The following is a 13,815-nucleotide window of genomic DNA, read 5'->3' as shown; positions in this document are numbered from 1 at the left end:
TATATATATATATATGTATATATATATATACACATATACATACACACACACATACTGACTCTCACTTGGCGCGAGCGCGCGCATTGTATAGACTACAAAAGCACAGATTAATAGTTATTCAACAGGGAATAATCAAAAACATACCTTTATTGTGTGTATTAATATATATAAAATATATGCCAATAAAATAAGCATTTAAGAGTGGTACTGTTCAGTTTCATCACGCCACGTGAGCAGTTGAACCCAGGCTAGGCATAACGCGACAAACCAGTGCTTTTTGTGTGAAACGTGTTAGTTCAAATCTGCAGTAATGATTTCACCAAGCTTGATCGGCATAAGCTTGCTAAGTGTTTGATTTGACAAAGGGCCTGTGTCTCAATTTTGGCATCAAGCGAGAGCGGGTGGCCTGAGGTGGCGTCTAGACAGAATTTGTTCTTATCAAAAGTTCAAAAGGATAATGCAGAAGAAGAAGAAAACAGAAACATAACTGTTACTAATAGTAATCAGATAAGGAATGTTACTGAATCTACGAATATAAAACATCGATAATTGGCTAATAATAATAATAATGTTAATGATTCTTATATATTTAATTGTAAAATAAAACTATGCCTAGTTAGAATTGTATTTGGCCTATTTATGTTTAGTTTTTTTTTTCTTTATTTTTGTTTTGATTTCTCTTTTCTAAATGATGATTTTTTTTCCGCTTGTTTGTGAAGACAGTTCCTCACGGGAGTGTGTCGCTACAAACAAGCGACAAAATCAAGAAACTGATCAATGTTGTTTTTGTCTATATCCAACATTTATATGCACAGCAGTATAACTGGCGAGTTTAAAATTCTTAGAATACAGCTTTTCTTGAACTTAAAATAGGCTAATTATATTCAAGTTTTAAAAACGCCTGGATGGACCCGTGTTTTTGTCGGAAATAACTGTTCCGAATAATGAATACAAATTATGTCATAGCTATACTCAAAAATGTGGGAACTTAGAAGACAAATAAAACAAATAGTTGAATTGTAGGTGATAAAACATTAGTCATGTTAAGGAAGTCTGTACTATAACATTTCCTTACAAGATGTGGACATTTAAGTTTTCATGCATGATGGAAGGTTATACATATCCAGCCTTTTAGTGTAGACAGATGTGACGTGTTAAACACTGATGAAGTTTATTTAGCATATTTTGACGGCTCTCTCAGGTCTGCGCAGCGCCCAGTAGGCGAAATCATGGGTCAACTCATGAATATTAATAAGGTCGTCCTGACGTTGCTTGGAGTGGCCAGACACACAAGTTAAATATTGATAAGCCACGCCCTCTACAAAAAAAATCTATTCGTTCTTCCGGCAAATCTAGAAGGTCAACGTCACGAGAATAAATTAATATTCATGAGCCAAGCCGTCACCATAGTAGGATTTATAGACAAACTGACCGTACAGTGGAAGGTGCTGAAGAACCAATGAGCTAGAAGCATCACAACGATTGGTCATGACTGTGCAGGGGCTAGTGAAATTAAGGCACTGCAAGTGACCAACACTTACTATGAAAACCTTGCTTGTGCAAGAGAGCTAGAGGGTGACTGGAGCGAGACACACAATGTCCCAACTGATTTGGAAGTAACACACAACAGTCTTCTTAGTCCTGACTCAAATATCATCTTGCAAGTCGTTTCGGGGCTTAATCTGGACATTGGTGCTGTTGAGAATAGTTGAGCACTCGCATCATGGAGTACACCTCTTCCCCAAAGCCTCAGCTCTCTTCCAGGGCGAATGCCTTCTCCATAGCCGCACTCATGTCAAGTGGGAGCTCGAAAGACAAGGAGTCGGAGGAAAATACCCTCAAGCCGCTGGGTAAGAGCAGATCTGACTCTTCAACGAGTTTTGATAGCAACAGCGTACGGTGCCATCAGTGTCAAACTCCAGCAGTTTTATACAAAGGAAAATATAGCCGAGTATTTAAATAATTACACCTTTTTTTCAGTGGGTTATAAGCTACGATTGTGTGAGAACATGTAAATGTTTTAAGGAAATGTCAATATAAGGAGGGATTCTCTTAAGCTTTTGAAAAATGTATGTAAAGGAAAACATTGAATTAAAAAGTCAGATTTTGTATTTGGCCAACTGGTGTCGTTTTCTGAAGATTTTGTACACTTTCCTGGCAAATCAAAATGAACGGATTTCATTTTGTTTTATAGGTAAACAAACGACAAGCCATCTCTTACGGCTAACGGTTTATTTACACGTACAGTATAAAAATAAAAGTGAAGTCTAATTTGTCTATCAGTGACTAAGATTTAAGAACATTAATAGTTGTGGGTTTAATGGCCAATGCATTGGAATATTTTGGTGGCTCTATGCAGTTTGTAACAGGCCGATTACATTTCAGGCAAAATTACAGTGTAAAACAAAAGATCCATACATTTTTAAACACTTCTAAGCCATTATTAATTCTATTTTGTTGTTTAGTACCTATAAAGAATAGCGTTTTATCAATTGTGTTTCTAGCTATATGCAGTGATATTATTTCTACATTTCATATAGGCTAGGCTCGCATATTCTAACTATACAATGTTAAAGCAAATCATGTAAACGGTATACTGTTGTTCTTATGTGAATTTTGTTTTTATTAGAACCAAACCAATATCTGCATGTTATAGTCCCTGACTTGAACATCTTTTGTAGCACCAACTGCAATAATTTGGTGCACATATATATTTAATGACTTTTTTTTATTTATTTATTTTTTAAATTCTAGAACAATTCGTAGAGAAGTCGTCGTGCCATCCAAACATCGGCGACCTGCCTTTGCTGGAAACCCACGGCGACTTCAGCAGCAGCGGCAGCGGCAGCAGCAGCGGCGGCGCTCCGTTATGTACGGAGCCGCTCATTCCTACGAGCCCCGGCGTGCCCAGCGAGGAGATGGCCAAGATCTCCTGCAGCCTCGAGACGAAAGAACTGTGGGACAAGTTCCACGAACTCGGCACGGAAATGATCATCACAAAATCTGGGAGGTAAAGAAGCTGAAATTATTTTACTTTTCGTATTTTCAAACCAGTAGGCGAATTTGTTTAGTATCTTTAGTAGACGCATTTAACATTATTTTTTAAAGGGCATGCCAGTAGCCAATATGTTACCACATCTAAAATAGGCTCATTTGTTTTACATATTTGAACCAACATCTTAGAAACCATGTGTGTGAATGCCTCTTACGCTCATGATGTTGTTTCAACAGACGAATGTTTCCGACAATTCGTGTGTCATTTTCCGGAGTGGATCCGGACGCCAAATATATCGTACTAATGGACATCGTTCCGGTGGATAATAAGAGATATCGATATGCCTACCATAGATCCTCATGGCTTGTGGCTGGAAAGGCAGATCCACCTTTACCTGCTAGGTAAGAACCTTGAGATTTCCTCTATGCGTTGTTTTGCTATGATTAAGTTGCTAAATCATCAACTAATTGTGAACAGCCGGTGTAACTAAAAAGGGAATACATCATTACAAAACATAGCCTTTTATTATTTTATTTTTTTAGATGTGCCTACATACAAGTTGATGCGCTAATTCGCTTTGAATGTGTATGCGTGTAATTCTAATATATTTGAATTTCGCACGTTCTATTATTTTCTGTTTTTACTTAAAAAAAACAACAACAACGTTTATTAAGCATATAGTCATTTTTCGATTCAAATCCAAATGTAAATGTTGTGAAATGTAGGCTAATTATAAGAATGAAAATGTAAATACAAATCGAATAGCCTAATGCACGTATATCCAAACGGATCTATATGCTGTAGATCCGTTTGGATATTCATTTATATGATATTTAATGCATTCTCTTATTATATTACAGGTTGTACGTGCATCCAGATTCGCCGTTTACAGGAGAACAGCTGTTGAAACAAATGGTTTCTTTCGAAAAAGTGAAGCTTACAAACAACGAACTGGACCAGCACGGACACGTAAGCAGAACGCTTAGGTTGAAATCATTGCGTAATTGCGACTTTACATTTGATTCTGCATGTGTCCGCGTGTACTTGTTTAATGAAAATAGTAGGCTATCTGAGAAGATTTGTATTTGTTAACACAAGTGGCTTTACAGAAAATATATTTTGCCTGTGAAGATCAATTCTTTCATTTTTCTTTTTAAATAAAATGACCATGATCATTCAAATATGACATTTGGTTATACAACAGCATATTTGAAAGGAAAATTAAGGCTGATGAAGCATAATAGTTGTTGTTTTGTTTTACTAGATAGTAATGCCTGCGGTAATATATATATAAAAAATATATAGAATAGTATAATAATAATTCTAATAATAATAATAAATAATGATGTGAAATTGATATATCCTGCATCACATAAATCCAATTTTTCTCATATTTCTGAACACTTTATTTAACAGATCATGCTGAACTCCATGCACAAGTACCAACCCCGAGTTCATATCATCAAGAAGAAAGATCACACAGCATCACTTCTTAATCTAAAGTCTGAGGAGTTTCGTACATTTGTCTTCACTGAGACAGTTTTCACTGCGGTCACTGCTTACCAAAACCAGCTGGTGAGTACAAATCAACCAGTTTCCTAATTCCCTTGCAAGGCACCTGGAAAAGCCAGTACTATAGCCTATATTTATGCAAGAATACTTGTCTAAATGTATGTTTTGAGTATATATTTCCCCCCATTGGCTATTTTTATGAAGCTGTTCCGTTGTAAATAATAGTACTATTTTGAATTTGTAAAAAGTATATTTTGGCAAGAGTTTAAAATTGATTCAATTTTAGCAGAACAATTTACTGGAAGACATCAGTCATTCCATTTGGACTAATGTTTAATTTAATGCTCATGACATCACGTGGGAGAGGAAAAGAGCTGCTGGATTAATTTAGTTGTTTCCTATTTTCGCTACAGATAACCAAACTGAAGATTGACAGCAACCCTTTTGCCAAAGGCTTCAGAGACTCCTCCAGACTCACGGATATGGAGAGGTATGAGGAATTCTGCTGCTGGTGGCGTGTTGATTTCTGACCCGTGTCCAGTGCAGTGAGTGATTGCAGAGGGAGTGAAGCGTGTGTGTGGTGGAGAATGTTCCGCCAAACTCATTAACAAGTGCACAAGTGGCTTTTCATTAGAGTCTCATTAGACTTAGACGTGTGTGGGCGAGCTGGTTCAATAAAAGCTGGAAAAAATGTTATGTTAAAAGTGTGGTTCATGTGGTCAATTAATAAATACATTTATAGTATAATAATAATACCATAACAAAAAGGTAGAAAAACATTATTTAATATGATATAAATTTAAATGATTTAAAATACTACATCAGTCAAAATACTTTTTTTCTAAGACCAACAAAACTAGATTTAAGATCAGGTAGAAATAGTTTCTAAAGATAACATTTGCAGCTTATCACTTTTTTATAGCATATTTCATTATTTATTTGCTTTTCATATATTTATGAATTTTGCCCACCTGTGAATGTGTTATATGATCTCTGAATGCCATATATATTTAATTAAGTCAATAGTAACATACAAAAACACTACAAGAAAACACACTCGAAAATGATTGAATCACTCAAAAATATTTGATAAAGTTAGAAATGCTGGAAATAACAGATTTTGGAAATGTGCTCTGAAATTACACAACAAAACGAATATAACATTTAGATCAGATAGAAATAGCTTTTAAAAGTAATAGTTGCAGGTTCTCCCTTTTTGTCGTATATTTATTGTTTCATATTTATGAATATGCTAGTGAATGTGTGTCATATGATCTCTAAATGACATATATTTTAATTAAGTCAATATTAACATATATATATATATATATATATATATATATATATATATAAATACAAGAAAATGCACAAGAAAAATGGTCAGTATCTGTCATTTTTCTGACCCAAGATTCACGAGCAAAATTGAATGACCCAAAAATAATTTGATAAATCTAGAAATGCTGGAAATGACTGAATTTGGCAATGTGCTCTCAAATTAGCATTCCAGTTAAACATTTGCCAGCAAGTTCCACATCAAACCCCAACGAAAGAACAAATGAAAGTCAATGAAGCCAAAAATACCACACAAAAATGCATCCTGTTCTCTCTCTTTCTCCGTCTCTCTATTTCTTTTTCCCTTTGGAAGGGCTGTGAATTAGATCTGATCAATTGATCTTCAGGGAGCTGCAGAAATCACATTAGTCTGGAGTCGGGCACTGCACTAAAACACAGCGTAATTCAATTGGGCCCTGTGACTGATTGAAAACAGCCACCCAAGTTGTAGGGCTGCGAGGCCCCTCTCCTCGGGAGCGCATCGCAGATAAAAACACACATATTTGTATTGCGCTGCTGACAGATATTGCACTTTCCTAACCTAATTGGGAGGCTAATGTGGACGCATGGCTCTTGTGATGCAGACCATCTCAGCCTGTCTGAGGAGTCTAATCTAACAGGAGCTAATGCACTTACTGCAAGGCAAGCAGACACACTCCTCTCTACGCACTTGCTGTGTGTTAACATATTTGTATGCCCTTGTTGTTTAAGCTAGCATGAACTGTCTGATTCATTGAACACACTAAGCTGCAGAGAGACACTTTAGATGTTTAGATATTTGTACCATAACATTAGCAGATTCACAACATAATTTATGGTCTAAAAAGTTAGAATGGTAAATAAAAGTTATAAAGTTCCTCATTTTGTTACTTGAAATAAAATAAAATATTGAAAAAAAGTAACTTTTTTTTATTTCAGCTAGTTTCTTTAGTTTAACTTGATTAACTAAAATGAATACTGAAATAATAATAAAAATACGGACAGCTTAAAAAATTAAAATTAAAACAGAAAAACGAAAAAAATTCAAAAGGATTATAAAATCTAGTATCTCAATGATATAAAAAAAAATACTTAATTGTACAGTGCATAGACCTTTAACAGGATAGTTTACCCAAAAATACAAATTCTGGCATCTTTACTCACCCTCATGTCATTCCAAACCTGTAAGACTTTCTTTTAAGTCTTTCTTCTGTGCATATAATGAAAGTCAGTAGGGCCCACTGTGTTGTTTTGAACACCACTGGCTTTAATTTCATGGACAAAAATTGTTAAAAAATTCCATTTGTGTTCAGTTTTGGAGATTTTGATCTCTTTAAATGTGAAGATATTATCTGATGTCTTGAAAAATAATGGTTGAGTTTATTAAAATGCAATCTGTTTAGGATACAGTGGGGCAAAAAAGTATTTAGTCAGCCACCAATTGTGCAAGTTCTCCCACTTAAAAAGACGAGATAGTCCTGTAATTTTAACCAGATCAGATGATTTTGTATAAACTGTTGTGGATTTAGAGATATATTTTGGGCTGTTGTCTTTTGGTTTTGCTGTAGGGAAAGTGTTGAGAGCTTGATCCACAAGCACTCTTACGCCCGGTCGCCCATTCGGACTTACGCTGGTGATGAGGAAATCTTGGGTGAAGATGGGCACTCGGCACACAGTAGAGGTAGGAAAATCCTCTTGTAACAGTAAACTGTACACTAAAAAAATTCTGTTCAATTTACTTTAAAATAGCTAGATCGTAAAAAATGTTTCAAGTATTTCAGGATGACTGTATAGTTTTTACAACCTATAACCATATTTTTTTGAAGTGATATAATATACCAAAATATGCTTTGTAATTAAAAATGTACTTAAAACCATCATAATACTATAAGTGGAAAATAGAAAGCCACGAGATAAATTAGAGTTCATTGTGTTGATGGTACACACAAAGACAAAGAACCATCATGGTAACACACGTCTAAAATAATGCAATAAACAAGAAAATATAACACAAAACACCATAATGTACTTTACTGTTAACAAAAATAAGGAGCAAAACTATTTATATAAAATGTAATCATATGTCAGTGTCACACAGTTTTCCAGTACAGTTTTTCACTATAAATTACATGGCAATTCATAGTTTTTATTTCCATTTACAATAAAAAGTACATTTCACATAATGTGATGTAAACCATACTCTTAAAAACATCTGTGGTTCCATGAAGAATCTTGGAATCTTTCCATTCCACGCAAGGTGCTTTGAAGTGGAAAAAATAGTTTAGATTTTTTTTTAAATGTTCTTCATTCTAAGAAAAAATGGTTCTTTTAAGAATTGTTCACTGAAAAGTTCTTTGGGGAACCAAAAATGTTTCTTCTGTGGCATCCCTGTAAAAACTCCCTTTTTCTTAACAGGTTAATACATCTTTTTACTGTAAAAATCACACTATAAATTTTTTTTTTACATTAAAAAAATATGCTCATTTTATGGTGCAAATAATCAATTCAATTCTTTCCTTGTAGGTTCAGCATTCACCGCATCGGACAACCTCTCCCTCAGCTCCTGGGTCACCACCACATCTGGCTTCTCCGGCTTTCAGCACCCTCAATCTCTGTCTGCCATCGGAACAAGCACAGCATCCCTGGCCAGTCCTCTTCCTCACCCCATCCAGGGCTCTCTACCCCCTTACAGTCGACTGGGCATGCCTCTCACCCCGTCCGCCCTGGCCGGCTCCATGCAGGGCAGCGGGCCGACCTTCCCCTCCTTCCACATGCCACGCTACCACCACTATTTCCAGCAAGGGCCCTACGCTGCCATCCAGGGACTGCGCCATTCTTCCACAGTCATGACCCCGTTCGTATGATTCCTGCCACTTCAGCCTGATAAGAGTTCCCTATCGCCGGCATGCGAAGACATACGGCACCCATACACACGCAAAACACACGCTTGCACGAAAGGAAGAACCACATGTAAATAATACTTACTGACACGGCATTGACTAACGACCCGGACGTGCTGCTTCTCGCAGTTGTGCTGGAGAAAAGGTGAACGAAATGCCCAACGGACACGGATTCTTGTAAAAGAGAACTTTAAGCATGAGTTTTTAGCATTGATAAGAGACTCAGAGATCCGTCTTCATCTGCTATTCATCTGTGTTAATGCTACCTTTTTAAAGGGATAGTTCACCCAAAAATGAAACATTCTGTCATTTATTTAATCACCCTCCTGTTTTTCCAAACCTGTATGACTTTCTTTCTTCTGATGAGCATAAAAGGTGTTTAGGAACCAAATTTCTTCAGAATATATTCTTTTGTGTTTTTGGAAGTCAATGGGAGCCAACTTTCTACAAAATATCTTCTTTTGTGTTCCACAAAAGGATATAAAGTCATAGAGGTTTGGAATGACATGAGGGTGAGAAAATGATGACAGAATTTTCATTTTTGAGTGAACTGTCTCTTTAATGATTCATCTCATGCCTTTATCGCCACCCAGAGCCAAATGAGGGAGAAGTAACTCACTGAAGGTAACACTGGACTTCTGCTATTTCTCATTCTCCGTGATCTATCACCTCTTAATGATATGATACAGTATCTGTGGAGCTGCCAACCACTCAGCCCTCGTGTTCAAATTGTGGACGCTATTTGAAAACCGCAGTACTGGATGGAAACCGTATACATGTGGACACAAAAATGCTGGACAGGCTGGTTTTATCTTTCTGGTCTGATAAGTTTATTTTCTTTAAAAACTGTTTAGGGCATGTAATTGTATATTATATTTAAAGAGACAGTTCTCCAGGAAATGGAAATTCTGTCATCATTTACTCACCCTCATATTGTATATTGTTGAATGTTGGTAACCAAACAGTTTGCATAATATTTTTGTCCATACAATGGAAGTCAAATGGAACTTAAACTGTTTGGTTACTATTCTTTAATATATCTTATTTTGTGTTGGAATGACATGAGGGTAGTAACAAGTAAATTATGACAAAATCCTTTACATTTTTAGTTAAAAGGGTCCTATTATGCTTTTTCACTTTTTCAACTTAGTCTGTAATGTTGCTGTTTGAGCATAAAAAAGATTTGCAAAGCTCAAAGTCCACTTCAAAAGGAGATATTTTATCTAACAGAAATCAATTTTCAAAAACTACAACGAACTCGTTTGGACTACAACGCATATTTTCCGGGATTTGTGATATCACAAATATTGACGAATGGGACGAGACCTGGTTGAGCCGCACTAGAGAAGGCAATGAGTGTTATCACTATGTCGGAGACACGCTAGCTTTCCCAAGGCAGACGAACTTAGAGTGGTTACAATCATCCGGGTTTAAATCACGCTCAAATTGATTTGATTTTGATGCAATATTTACACTGAAGCTCGTAGGCGGCTATGGTAAGGGGATGACATTTCCCGACCAGGCGCCGAGTGCTGCCAATCACAACACACACTGGCCAGCTAACCAATCACAGCACATTTTGTGTTTCAGAAGGCGGGCCTTCATTTGATACAGGAACTATTCGAGCCGCTCATGTCAGACTGGGGAGAGAGGTGTTGTAATAATGTAAAATATGTGAAAAATTCGAAATTGTTCAAACAACCTAGTATGAGAGCATGTTCTAGTACACGCCCAAAACGAAATCAAGACTTTGTAAAAGAGCATAATAGGACCCCTTTAAAAAGACAGTGTGATGAGGGTGAACTACAACCGATATGAACCAGCGGACAATGTGAGGCCATTTCTACAAGTAACAACCAAGTAAACCAGGGGGAAATGGACAGGTTTTGTAGATGGCTAATATTAATTTCCTGTGCCAGAAACTGATCTTTTGCCGCTCAAGGCTGCTTGTCAACAGCCAGCTTGCAGGAAGTCTACACCTGTAAATAATGGGCTAACTTTTAAATAATAGGCTTGTCTTCCCCAGGGGAACGAGAGAAATTGGGTGATTTGTGGCTGAAGTGTTCCTATTTGTACCGTCACATCGACAACAATTCATCAGCATCCTGTAACCAAATCACAGAGAAACAGCGCTAGCTGTAATAGGCAGATGAAAAGGAACTGGAGTGTGTGTGTGTGTGTGTGTGCGCATGCGCATGTGTGTGTGTGTGTGTGTAAGTGTGAGGAAGTTGATGCTGCAGTTTTTATTTATCCTTCAAATTTGAACAGAACAGACAAGCATAAATACACAAACAGAGCCACACAATACAAATATTCAGTCAATCTTTGTGCATTTCAGGGTTCAGGGTTTTATTTAGATTGAATGTGTTGTTGTCTAAACTAAAGCTGATAAAAAAAAATTGCCCACGATTTCAAGCCTTTGATTAGTTATGAACAGACTGTACAAACAGTTATGTAGCTGCAATATAATAGCAAATGTTTTTTTTGTTTGTTTTTTTGTATGTGTGTATTTCTAAGTCAGCTGTATTCTACTTATAAGGAGATGTCTGACCATTTTTGTTTTGATGCCTTTTTTTAAGTGCAATATATTTATTTCAGCTATAAAAAAGATATGGCTATAATGTAATATTTTAAGCAATGATAGATGTTATTTGTAAACAAAAAGAAATATATATCACCCCAAAATAATGTTGTGAGAGTGTGATTTTTGCATTGCTGTTTTATGCTGCCCTCAGAATCATTGTATTAAATAGCTATAATATATATACACCCTTAAAAATAAAGGGTCCTAATTGGCATTGATGGTTTCATGAAGAGCCTCTAACATCCATGGAATCTTTCAGTGCCACAAAAATGTTCTTTCGATTATTAAAATGTTTCGTCACACTATGAAAAAAATGGTTCTTTTCAGAAATCTTCACCGAAAAGTTCTTTGGGGAACCAAAACTGGTTCTTCTATGCCATTAATGTAAACCCCCATTTCTGAACCTTTATTTTAAAGAGCGTAGCAGCATATTGAAATTCATCTCAATTTTAAGCTTATTTACAGTATGAAATTTGCTCTGAACTGATATATGGTAAATAAAAAAAACTGACAGTTTGACCCTTGCATAATCTATAATGTAAAATGACATCTAATTGAAAGTTGATTTATTTTTATTTACATTTAATAATAAAGACGCTTTTATACAAAGTGACAATATAAGCAATCAAACCAACAAAAGAGCAACAACATATAAGTGATATAAGTCCCGGTTAGTCTGACGCAGTACATGTAGCAAGGGTTTCTTTTATTTTTATAATAAATAGAAGGAATAAAAAAGTAGATAGAGCTAGTGTTAGAGGGTCAAATTATTATTATCTTTTATAATAGTTAAAAGTAGATAGAATAGAAAAAGAATAGAGAACGCTAGTGTTAGAGGGTCAAGTTTTATTTTTTTAAATAAACAGAAAACAAGTAGATAGAATAGAAATAGAATAGAGAGTGCTAGTGTTAGAGGGTCAAGGTGTGTCTTTAGCTGCTTCTTCAGCTGCTCAGATGGAGTTGGGCAGATCATGCCACCAGCAGGGAACAGGTAAGGTAAAAGTCTGTGAAAGTGTTTTTGTGCCTCTTTGTGGTTCACAATGAAATAGCTTTAAGGATGATTATCATTCCATAAGGTTCCAATGAAATGTTTTTCAGATATTTATCTCTGAAATGTTGATTGCGCTCAATGTATTTAATATGAAAATCTAAATGTTCACATTCCTTTAGTCAACTATTAAATATTCTTACCAAAAATTACACACAAAATGACATTTTGATTGACAAGTGTGGCTTCAAAACCTTTTAATTCTGTGAAACTGTAAAAAGAAATGCTACATTTTAACATATTTATTTATTTATTTGTTAATTTTTTTTATTTATGTTTTTTGTTTTACGAACACAGTTTGTATTAACCAAAACCCAATTTTCTGTCACTTCAGAATCTTTATGGTCCATGTTTTTTTTTAACAGCGCATTTATTGATTAGCTCACATAAATGGATTTGCTAGCTAAATCCCCAACAATTATCTGCCTGTTTCTGACTAATCATACACAGAGGTGACACCAATTATTATTTATTATTCTGTATGCGTTATTTGTTAGGCATGACGCTGCAGGGCAGGAAATGTCTGAGGCATCTGTAGCATAATTCTGAAAATAAAGATGGCCTCTCTATCACACGGCCATGGACAAACCAACAAATCGATAGCAGGTCGTTAGTCACCGTTTCACCAGGAAGAAAAGGCACTTCTATCCTCTGATAAAAATCAGTTACATCCTTTGAAAATAAATAAGCAAATAAATAACATCCAGTGAGAGGGTGATTGGATTAAAGAGATAGCAGAAGGGCGGTCTGAGGCCGTGAGCTATGGAGAAATCAATTGAAAGGAACAGTTCACCAGGGAGTCCATTTTAAGGAATAAGAGTGTAATTTACACAGCAAGGACTGCCAGCTAAATCTAATGTAATTTCATTCAGTTTTGCATGTTTTTTCTTTCCCGCCATGATTTTTTAATTTGTCCATAAGACAAAAGGAGCACATTTCAGTGATATGTGCAGGAATGGAAAACTGTCCGCTGTCGTTACCAGTGAATTAAGGTTAACCCACATCCCTGTCAAAAAGAGTCCAACACTTTTTTTCTTGAATACTTGGAGCGCCTTCTTACACTCTCCTATTTCTCATTTAATAGAGGTTAGAATTTGTATAGGTGTATGGTGTAAATTGCGGAGACTTTGGCTATTTTGTCACATTTTTTTTACTCCAGTAAATATTTCTCAGTCTGGGATTATTTTATAAGCCAACTAAAAATTACATTTTACATATTTTATTTGTAACATCTCCACCATTATTGCCAACGCCCCAATAACATGGAATGTTGTCACAATATATATATCTTATGTTCTCCACGGTTGTAAAACAATAATATTGTGAAATATTATTACAATAAAAAAAAAATTAAAAGTTGTTTTATATTTGAATGTATTACTATAACAAGAATAAATTAATCAGATAATTCAAATAAATAAATGCAGCCTTGGTGAGCATAAGAGGCTTATATATATATATATAT

The 13,815-nt window shown here is 35.6% G+C and overlaps 1 protein-coding gene across 1 annotated transcript; it reads left to right on the top strand.

Moving 5' to 3' along the window:
• The first annotated feature begins 1,642 nt into the window (after window positions 1–1,642).
• tbx20 (T-box transcription factor 20) lies at window positions 1,643–9,053 on the top strand. The gene is made up of 8 exons (XM_016282544.1): window positions 1,643–1,850; window positions 2,755–3,010; window positions 3,232–3,396; window positions 3,856–3,964; window positions 4,412–4,570; window positions 4,921–4,997; window positions 7,387–7,499; window positions 8,342–9,053. Exons 1-8 carry the CDS (start codon window positions 1,724–1,726, stop codon window positions 8,680–8,682), a joined length of 1,347 nt encoding a protein of 448 aa, XP_016138030.1. The 5' UTR covers window positions 1,643–1,723; the 3' UTR covers window positions 8,683–9,053.
• Window positions 9,054–13,815: the final 4,762 nt, after the last annotated feature.

Source organism: Sinocyclocheilus grahami, unplaced genomic scaffold (genome assembly GCF_001515645.1).
Source record: "Sinocyclocheilus grahami isolate Dianchi unplaced genomic scaffold, SAMN03320097.WGS_v1.1 scaffold9.1, whole genome shotgun sequence".
NCBI classification, from domain to species: Eukaryota; Metazoa; Chordata; class Actinopteri; order Cypriniformes; family Cyprinidae; genus Sinocyclocheilus; species Sinocyclocheilus grahami.
The sequence above is the reverse complement of the archived record's forward strand: the minus strand, read 5'-3'. Positions and strand labels throughout refer to the sequence as shown.